The sequence below is a fragment of the Arachis stenosperma genome, chromosome 8 (assembly GCF_014773155.1).
Source record: "Arachis stenosperma cultivar V10309 chromosome 8, arast.V10309.gnm1.PFL2, whole genome shotgun sequence".
Classification (NCBI taxonomy): Eukaryota; Viridiplantae; Streptophyta; class Magnoliopsida; order Fabales; family Fabaceae; genus Arachis; species Arachis stenosperma.
The window spans coordinates 42,042,021-42,053,262 of NC_080384.1; the positions used below are offsets into that span (position 1 = coordinate 42,042,021).

The following is an 11,242-nucleotide window of genomic DNA, read 5'->3' on the forward strand; positions in this document are numbered from 1 at the left end:
TGTTCGAGATTACAATGACCAATCTTGGGAATGAAAAAGAATCACTAAGTCGGGTCGGAATTACACAATCCGATCCGATACTCACCCGCTCGGGAGGTCTAGGCTGTCCTAAATGTACCAAACTTGGGCTTAGGGCTAGCCCGATCCATTTAGGCCCGGCCCATTAAGCCCGTGGGTTAAACGGGTTAGCCCGTTTAAGCCCATTTTATTTGCGGACTAAAATTTTCTAGTCCGGACCGTTTATGGTCAGCCCGATGGGTTAAACGGGCTAGCCCGTTTATCATTTTATTTTATTTTTGACAAAAATTAATATTTTTAGGTCAAAAACCATTAAAAAAAATATTTTTGTTGATGGGTCGATTTTCAGATCGGATCGGAAGAAATATTAGCTAAAAGCGCTACTTTTTTTAAAAAATGTAAAAAAAATTTAAGCGGGCCACCCATTTAGCCCGCGGGCTAGCCCATTTAATCCGTCATTTTTTTCAAGTTAATCGGGTTCAACCCGTTTAGTCCGAAATTTAAACAGACTTAATTTTAAAGACAAAACCTGCCCAATTAAACGGATAAACGGGCTGGTCCGATGAGTTTAGCCCATTTTGACGGCCTACTTGGGCTTCCATTGCCAAAGCTCTTAGTGGGCCAAATGCAATTTGCACCTTAAGTATAACCTCAACATTGGATATGTGCAACTTAGCCTCTTACTAGGCTCCTATTTAGATGTAAGTATCTTGTCCATGTTGAGTCATATACTATGGAATAGACAAGTTTACTTTGTATTTAGGTATTTTTTTCTGGACTTAGCCAAAATTTAAGAGTAAAATTCTTTTTCGATTCTTGTCTATTTTCATTTTAGATCATCCGCACCATATCAATTGAAAAATGACAACTCGTCTTTATTCTTTTTTTTTTGTTAGACACATGAACTTTTTTGTGAAATTCTTCGATAAGTCTTGACGAAATTTGATGACATGTTACATTAGACTATATAACGTGACGTCGCTTTTACTACATAGACTATAACCATTTGAATAGGATATTTAATCTCTGTCTAATCATCAAAATGACGTCGCTAATGAAAAAAATATTAAAAAGTTTTTCTCATTATAAATCCCAACGAACGCTCACTGCATACACCCTAATATCACCTGTCACAGCTCCAACAACTACAGCTATCTTATCCTCCTAATCCATTGAACAAACAAAAACAAAAGCTTCTTTAAACTAACATCACAAGTTATAGACTTATAGTTATACAGTTAAAACGTTAACAGCTCTCAATTCCTAGGTGCCAAATAATTTGAAATAAATAAAGGGACATTTGATAGCTACCTTTCTCTTTAAGTTATGAATCAGAGAAAGATAAAAATGGCTTGTTGACTTTAATTTGCTCAGGAAAAGATGCTTAAGGATAATGGTGTTGAAATTACTGTCAGTCCTCCGAACAAGAAAACGGTATAGGTGGAAATAGGCCCAAAATTTAAATAACGTAAACAATACAGGAATGTGCAAGTGATAAAGAGGAGGTTGAGGTAGATATCATTGAATTTGGGGGTTGAACGCTTGGTCTTTTTAGATTTACCCCCTTGCTTTAACATCGATGTTTTGAAATGAAATAAAAATTCAAAGAGTTCATGTTAATTCAAAGAGTTTAGGTTAAATCTACAGTGTTAGACATATCATGGTGAATGGAGCTGCTTGTTGCAGAAGGAATGGAGCTACGGTTTTGTTTTTGTTTTGGGGGAAAATTTTCCTAATCATCCGTGACATATCATCAAATTCTGTCAGGACTTACCGAAAAAATTCACCAAATGACTCATGTGTCTAACAAAAAGAAAAGATAAGAGAAGGAACTGTCATTTTTCCATCGATAGAATTTGAATTGTCTACAATAAAAATGGACAAGAAACTAAAAAAGAATTTTACTCTTACCAACAAATAAAAAAAGAGAAGTTAAATGATTATGAATTTTTCTTCTGAAAAAGCTGGTGAAGTTGATTTGGATGGTTTGGATCTTCTAATTGACAGTGGCGAAAATCCATTCCCACACTGGCCAATGAATTTGACCACCCAAAAAAAGAATGAATGGTCAAATTATTCTTAAAAGATCACTTGTTCTTTAAATTGATCCTTGAAAATTTTTTTAATAAATTTATTCTTCAAAAATTTTAAGTTAATCACATTAGTCTCTTTTATCTTTGACAACATTAAAACTCCTAACTGTTAACATACTAAGTTTATGCAATTAGATTAAATCAACTCCAAATTGAACAAGATTTTGAAACAATGAAATTCTTCAAATTGAAATTTGAATAAATCTAATTTCATAGATTTATCATGTTATCATAAGATGCCATATAAGCACACTTTGACACCATGAGCAATGAAAATAACTGAGTGACTAATGCAATTAACTTAAAAAGGACCAATTAGAAGAATGAATAATCTTTCAAAAACAAATTTGACCATTTATTCTTCAAAAAAAGACAAAAACGTGAAGATTATATAGTCGAATAACAAATATTATTACATATGCTGTAAAACTGACGCATATAACAAAGGAATAACTCATCCCTAAATAAAATCTGTCGAATTCAACAACATTCAAAAACAAAATCTTATTCTAAGAATACGCAGATCAGAACTTAATAACAAGATATATTTCAAAATAAGAAACAATGAATGAGTTCAAAGTGGCAGATAACTTTGCCCACCACTGAATAAATCATACCTTTGATAAAAATTTTTCCAGAAATTATAAATGGTTCTGGGACAGAATCCCACTTAAGTAAATTTATTAAACAAAATTTGCCGCAGCAAAAATGTCTAAAACTCTCGAAACTAAATGATTTTCATCGCCATCTAAAAAAAAGAACACTATAACTTAAAACCGACGCTAAAAGGATTTAAGCGCCACCAGAACCGTATTTCTTGCCGAACACAATAACCTGAAGCTTGTCGTAACCAGCAAGCACACCAGCACCTGCAACGGCACGAAGGATGTTAGCACCAGCTCCCTTGAACAAGGACTTGGCACCCTCATTCTTGAGGATTTGAGCAAATGCATCCATGGAGCTCTTGTACTTCACGGCCTCGCCGGATGTCATCATCATTCTTCTTCTGACAGTGTCAATTGGGTATGATGCAAGACCAGCACCATTGGTGATGAGCCATCCAAGAGCAAAGCTAGCAAAGAAGCTATCCTGCAATAGTACAGAGAGAAAGCAATATTTCAGCGAAAGATTGTGGTGGTGAGAATCAATTATATGAACAATGTTATCACAATCTACAATATCTAAATGTCAGGCTCCGCAGTGTAAGATCCAATACAAATTAAAAAGCTTCCAAATCACGGCCTGCAAGAAGTGTTGTAATCCTCTAACGTCGGTAAATGTAGGTGATTAAGTGATGGAGTAACCGCTATGAACCACTCATAAGCTATTGACTTCAAGGTTGTTACCCCCTCACTTCACCCCTTTACAAATTTTCACTCGAGAATCTAAACTCAACTAACATAGTTAACAACAAGGGAACTGGTTAAAACAAACATCACAGAAAAGAACGATAGTGCAGCATGAACACTAACCTGCAGGCTTCCGGTGAGAAGAACTGGCTTCAGGGAATCATACATTCCAAAATAGAGACCACGGTAGACAATGATTCCAACACAGGAGATGTTAAAACCACGATAAAGCCCAGCAACACCATCAGAAGCCAAAGTCTTCCTGTATACATCAACAAGGCCATTGAATTGTCTTTCTCCACCCTTCTTTGCAGCCTTTGCATCGTTAGCAAGACGGGTACGGGCATAGTCGAGGGAGTAAACAAACAAAAGGGATGAAGCACCAGCAGCACCTCCAGAGGCCAAGTTTCCAGCAAACCATTTCCAGTAACCATCTCTGTCCTTCTTGAAGTTGAAAAGCCTCTTGAAGTAATCCTTGAATGCAAAGTTCAAGGCCTGCGGAATTCAAATTGCAAATTTAACGTTATGAAACAAGAAATAATAGCAGTTGATGGAACTGAAAAACAAATGTATGAAATAACTAACCTGAGTTGGGAAATAACGGATGACATTGGCAGTGTTACCTCTCCATAGGGAAATCACACCCTCATCGGCCATAGTTCTCTTAAAACAGTCGCCAATTCCCTTGTAGGGCTCTGAGAGCCTACCTGACTTAATCATCTCATCCTGATTCTGGATCAAGAGCTTAACCCTTTCAATTGGAGCAGCAGCAGTTTTGGACACTGCAGCAGAAACACCACCCATGAGAAAGTCGATAAGGAAGTTTCCTTTCTCTGCTGGAGCTGCGACAAAAACAGGGGAGGCTGTTGCTGTAACGGCACTCAAATCAGTAGTAGCACTACATGCCGGCATCATTGGGTACTGCAACCCTGCATTTGTGTAATTCCCGAATGCACGCCTTTGGTACAAAGCACGCTGGGGGAAGGCTCCATTATAGCTCCTGATATCGGATGATGGGTTGGAGCGGAGATGGAGCTGTCCAGCAACCTTCTCCATGATTGTTGGATGCTGAACCTGATCAACCATGGTGGATTTCCTGGAAAATAAATTAATCATAGCATCCATGTCAAATATATGCAATTAGTAACCGAATTTACTAAACCACTCGTATCCAGAACAACCACCCGAACAAAGTATTTACATCATATTGCTATCTATGAGGAACATCATACAAGCGATACAGGTAGAACAGAGTTATCTATACCATTGTTACCACCACAAAAATCAAAGATACCCCTAAAACATTAAAGGGTAACTGCATCTATTTGTAAATAAAAATTATCCCGATAGGGTAACTGTATCTATTTGTAAAAAAATTATCCCGATGTGTTATTAGCCTCAAACTGTTAAATCTTTTAAATTATACCAAAACCATAGATTTAAATTATACAAAAACCATAGATTATAAATCACAACTATCAAATACAGTAACAGTACCAATACTCTATGAAAACAAGGGTACTAAATTATAAAAAAAGTAGAATGTTTATATATATATATATATATATATGTGTGTGTGTGTGTGTGTGTGTGTGAAAATACAGTCTAAGTTCCAAGAAATTCTCAATCTCTATTTATAAATCACATGTAAGATACAGTAGTACAAAGCATAAAAGACTCCAGGGATTTCATATAAACACGAGCTACAAAAGATCACATAACGAAGGATGCAATTACAATAATATATAAGGGACTTTCAAGTTTGAAAAAAAAAAACATGGCACCATAGTGACATAAGCCAATCTACGACTGAAAGCGACGTTTCCACCAATAATAATTACCCAATAGAAAAACCACACTATGCGAGACGGAGATCACAATAAAAACACAGACGAAAACAAAAGCCAATTAGATCTAGCCATCTTGAAATATCAAAATAAATAAAAATCAAAATTAATAAAGAGCCAATAATCAAATCATAATTCATATGAAACATAAAAAAAAATTGTATAAAATATAAAAACAAAAGCAAGGACCTTTTCCACCAACGCGGTACGGAAACAGATCTAGATCACAGATCAAGGTCAGCACGAATCAGATCGAAGAAAACTAAGACACGGATCTATCATTTAACAATGAAACAGTAACCAAAACGTACACAAAACACATCTAAACCCCGTAAAAAGAAAATTTTGATAAAACGGTGGGTCTCGCTCATACACTGACAGATCTGAAGAGCTAACATGTTAAGGGAAAAGAGAGTGAGAGAAGAAAAAACAAGAACAACACAAAGAATTTCGGATCTGAAAGAGTGTGTGTGAACCGAATAGAAATGGGGGTTTGGGAGTTTAGCTTTACCTTTCACAAACAGAGGGAAATGAGATTGCGAAAGGAATGGGATGAGAGAGGAGATTTTTGCGGAGGCGTGCGTGCTTTGAACGAAGCAAAATCGCTCAACAGAATACCATTTTATATGCGAATGTAGTAGGGGAACATGTGGGTGGGTCCCATTAGGGCACACGTGTAACACTATTATTGAGCCATGTCAGAAGGGATCCATACTAGTGGGATGATGTTTGGTTGTATGCTCCAAGAGCAAGAAATTTTCCATTCTCCATGAGCGTATATCACCGTCCGAATATGTTTGGATTTCAGAAGAGAAATAGGAATTTTTTATTTAAATAAATAAAAAAATGTATTAATTACTGAAATAAATAATTTTAAAAATTTTATCGTTTGGCGTTCTTCAGTTATATCTCATTTACACTATAAACGAGTGTAAACGAGATACATGAGTTGTGTCCCACTAGTTATAAAAGAATGTGTAACTTTTCGTATCATATTCCTCACAAATACAAGGCATGGCCAGTAGTAATTCTTACATAATTGTGCTTGTGTATCCCAATTGCCGCATGTTTAATGGCGACAATGGGGTCACATTTAAGTGCGAGGATCCGATATTATTTCGCTCCCAACGTGTGAATACGTTGTCAGATTTGAAGAGTTTGATACTGAGCAAGCTCGGAGATACAGTGACGAGAGAAATCGGAAGGGTGGCGTATAGGTTATTGGCCCCATGGGTAATGGAGTCTTTCAATTTCGACTATTCCGACTTCAAGGGGACGAGCATGTCCAAGTGATGTTCAATATACATGGGAGGATCATGGTGGAGCAAGAAATGGAGCTGTCTGCAGAGGTGGGGCACAGCGGCAGTGGTCCTTCTATACACTCGACGTATGTGCAGGACGACCGACCTCTCGCACCACCGCCAATTCATGTTGCCGTTCCAGTGGATGAGGCGGAGGAGGGTGAGGAGGAGTCGGATGAGGATTACGTGGCGAACAGTGGTGATAGCGAATCGTCCGATGGTGGGGATGAGAATGAGTGTGTTCCGGAGACACCCGTTCCGACTGCCCCCCACCATGTCCTGCCTCCCCCTCTTCCGATACTGGCGCTTTCGGCAGTTCCGTCTCACTATCACAGTCTGGATTTGGACGCCATGCAAGAGAGGACTCCGTTTCTTGACAAGGGTGAAGAGGATTACAACCTAGACGGCAGTGTAGAGTTTCGGGTCGAACACAAGTTTAGAAGCTGAAAGGCAGTGCTTCAAGGTGTGAAGAACTACAGTATTCGGAGGAGTGCGGAGTACCAAGTGATAGAATCAAACCAGTTAAAGTACAATGTGCAGTGCCATCAAGCTGATAATGGGTGACAATGGAGCCTCTGTGTGGCTCTTCGACAGAACCTCGGATACTGGTAATATTAAGTTTATGCGTGCATTTCAATACTTCATTATGATATACTTAGTAGGTGTACAAAGTGCCTAAAAAAATGCTGTGTTGTTGTGTTCAGGGAGGTTCGAAGGATTGGTTGAGTGCATAGTTGTCTAGCACCCACCATGTCTCAAGACCATCGTCAGCTAGACAGCAGTCTGATATGCTGGGTCATCTTGCCATTGATTCAATCCCACCCCTCTGTCAGCATTCCGATTTTGCAAGGTACGGTCCAAGCCAGCTATCACTTCAAACTGTCTTACAGAAAGGTGTGGATGGCCAAGTAGAAGGCAATTGCTCTGCTCCGCCTCTGTGCCGCCACCGGTGGCCTGGTACCAAGCAGCTGCTCCACCATCGCCCACGTCTCAGTGTCGTACCACCGACCGAAGTCATGAAGGCACCCCCCAATGGGTTCCTATGTGCACGCAGGCCGAGGTGGTACGCCACGTCCTGCAGGGTAATAGTGACATCACCCCACGGAAGATGAAACGTGTGCATCTCCGGACATCATCGCTCCACGAGTGCCGAAATCAGAAAATTGTCAAATGCGAAGTCCCTGAGCGGCACCGTGTCGCCGAATCCAGCCTCAACCAGATACGGGACGATGGCGTCGGGTGGAGGAAGGGTATGGCTGACTCGCCGAGGCAATAGAAGGCGAGGCTTCTGCGGAATGAAAAATAAATTTTTAATCTATACATACATAATAATACATTTTTCTACTCTACTAAGGAACAAAGTACTACTCCTACTTAGTAACATACTACCATGTGTCTACTCTACATTTATCTCTAATTTACTTATGTCGGTAAGCAAATCCTAATTAAGTAATACCAATCTTATACAAGCAAATATTGTTCTAAATTCATCATACAGTCATAACCATAAAGCATCTTACTCAGTGTTTGTCACTACCAGACTATCCTAGCAATGTCCACATACTTAGATTAACTGACCATAACGCAACTAACCTCAAAGTCGACCGCCCCAGCATAATGTGAAGTCTCATTTAGTCTGTTGATATCACCGTCGTTGCCTGCCTGGCATGCCATCACCGTCTTAGACTCAGATATCGAAGGAAAAGGTTAAAAGAGGGGAGAAAGAGTTTGACTAGGTCAAAGTGGGGTCCAACAAATATGTGTAAACGACTTATACTTATAGGTGACCCTCAGCCTTATCTCGTTTACAGTATAAACGAGATACGTGTCTATCTCGTTTACACTGTAAATGAGATAAGGTCTATCTCGTTTACACTGTAAATGAGATAAGGTCTATCTCGTTTACAATGTAAACGAGATAGACACGATACGGCTGACAAAGAATTTTTTAAAAATTATTTATTTCGGTAATTAATGCATTTTTTATTTATTTAAATAACAAATTCAAAGAAATAGAGTTCAAAGAAATTAGAAATTTGCTTTGATAAATAAAATAAAAATATCAATAAATTACTATTTCTATTTGTGAAAGTTTTAAATGCTCACAAATTTATCCATAAAAAAACTATAATTGTACTCATAAAATATGAATTTTGCATGACAAAATTATTTAAACACTAAAAAATTATTTAAAAATTCTAAATTATCTTTCCCTCTATTACTACTATCATCCTTTCTCTCTCTCTCTCTTAACAACCACCAGCTATCACCTTCATCTTCGTCACAGTGGTCAATCCTGTCTATCACAATCTTCATCGTGCTCCCCACTCCAAACTGTTGAATTTAAACCCACCAAAAAAATATCTTTTTTGTTACCCTCATTCATCACCATCAGATCTAAACTACCACCGTCACCACAATACAACATTTTGAAAGTGAACCAAAATGCGAGCGACGAGGACCTGAAGAAAGCATATAAGAGACTTGTAATGATCTGGCATCCCGACAAGAACTCCCTTAACAGGTCGAACGCTGAGGCCGAATTCAAACGTACCTCCGAAATATACGATGTTCTTAGCGACCCTCAGAAACTTCAGATTTATGATATTTACCGTGAAGAGGCTTGCAAGTTCGGTCAGTTCTCCCACTTTCACCGTTGTCGTCGTTATCATTCATTCTACTATTCTTCTTCCTCTTCTTCGCACCCTTATCAGAACGGGAATGCACACCAACACCACCACCACCAGAACCCTGGTATGTCGCCATCATCCTTTCGATTTAATCCCTGCGATGCTAACGATATTTTCGCCGAAATCTTTGACAATAAAGGAGCTGATGTAGACAGTAGTGGGTGTGGTTGAGAATGTGTTGCTGTGCAACTTAGAGGAACTATCTTCTTGATCGTATGTGATACTTTTAGGTAAATAAGAATCAATTTTGAACTCTAACCCTCAAGATAAGTCTGCAATGTAGTGAGGGATGGTTGGGATTGCCAACAGTGACGAAAATGAGGGTGGTGACTGGTGGTTGGTGAGAAAGTGGATAATAGATTGATGTTGAAGATATAGATAGAGGAAGAGAAAAAAAAGCAAGTAATGGTAGTAGTGGTGAAGGAAGAGTAATTTAAAAATTTTAAGAAATTTTTTTAGTGTTTGAATAAGAATAATATTGTCATATGAAATTTATTTTTCATAGGTACAATTATAATATTTTTTTATGTGAGTAGATTTGTTAACGTTTAAAATTTTTGTGAGTAAAAACGATAATTTAGTCTAAAAATATAGAAGTTGATAACTCCACTCTTACTTTGTTGCACTTTAATATCTTATTTCAAAAAGTTTATTTTTATGAATATATACCACTATACCACCAACGATATTTTTCGAAAAGGAAATTTTCAGTTTTTCACCGTACCAATCATATTCATGATAAAATTCAGTTTATAGCAAGCAGGACTAAAATAAAAAATATTGACAAATTAGTTAAATTATTCAATTTTTTAGTGATTAATTTATTTAAAATAATAAAACACAACAAATAATTTTTTTATAAAAAAATATATTTTAGAACCATTTACGTAAACAAATTATCTTGAGTAAGATATTATCCAATTGTTCTAATGTCAAAAGATTACATTTTGATCTTGTTTGATTTTTATATAATCTATTAGAGAGTTTTGCAGAATAGCCATTTGAATCTAATCAATTGGGATTTTATGGATTAGTGAGTAATAATAATTCAACGTAATCCATTTGAGAGAAAAACGAATTATTTGTTTTTAATTTCTATGCATAATTTAAGAAAGACAGTAATAAATTATGAAAAAAATAATTAATTTGAGAAAGCATAAATATAATTTAAATATGAGTATATTGAAGGAATTAAATTTTTAATACATATATTTTATAATTTTGTGTATAAATATATGTATCAAAAAATTAATTCGTTCAACACACTTACATTCAAGCTATATTTATGTTCTCTCAAACCAACTCTCCCTCTCTCTTTATAATTCATTGCTGCCTTCTATAAATTATGCATAGAAGCTAAAAATAAGTGATTCACTGAAGTCTTCTTAGTTCGCTTTTCTCTCTAGTGGATTATATCAGATTATTGTTTTCAAATAATCTATGAAACCATTTAGCAGATTATGTTAAAATGGTTAATATGTGAAACCCTCTAACGAATTATATAAAAATCAAACAGGACAAAATATAATCCTCCAATTAAGTAATATCTTACTCAAAATAATTTGTTTGTGCAAATTATCATACATTTTATATAAATAAATATATTATTTTATTACATTCCGATCGATATACAAACTATTTTTTCAATACAATGTTACATCACGCATTTTTTGTTCAACAAATTTCTCCTATTTGGTTTTAAATTGAGATTCATGACCAAGCTCGGTTTAATTTTTCACATGTTAATCTCTACTCCAATTTTTATGTATCAAGTAGCACATAATAATTATTTGTAATCAGAGTACAAATGGACCTATATTAATTCTTAATTAAAAAATGGTAAAGATACCATTTTTCTTCTATTGTTATTTTATTTTTTCTCTTATCATTCTATTATTTCAACTCTCAAATCACTACAATTACCACTATAACTTTTACAATTAT

The 11,242-nt window shown here is 36.3% G+C and overlaps 1 protein-coding gene across 1 annotated transcript; it reads right to left on the bottom strand.

Moving 5' to 3' along the window:
- Positions 1-2,680: 2,680 nt before the first annotated feature.
- On the bottom strand, positions 2,681-6,062 carry LOC130944093 (ADP,ATP carrier protein 1, mitochondrial). The gene is made up of 4 exons (XM_057872244.1): positions 5,819-6,062; positions 4,046-4,556; positions 3,584-3,955; positions 2,681-3,200 (listed from the first exon to the last, which is right to left on the bottom strand). Exons 2-4 carry the CDS (start codon positions 4,544-4,546, stop codon positions 2,904-2,906), a joined length of 1,170 nt encoding a protein of 389 aa, XP_057728227.1. The 5' UTR covers positions 4,547-4,556; positions 5,819-6,062; the 3' UTR covers positions 2,681-2,903.
- Positions 6,063-11,242: the final 5,180 nt, after the last annotated feature.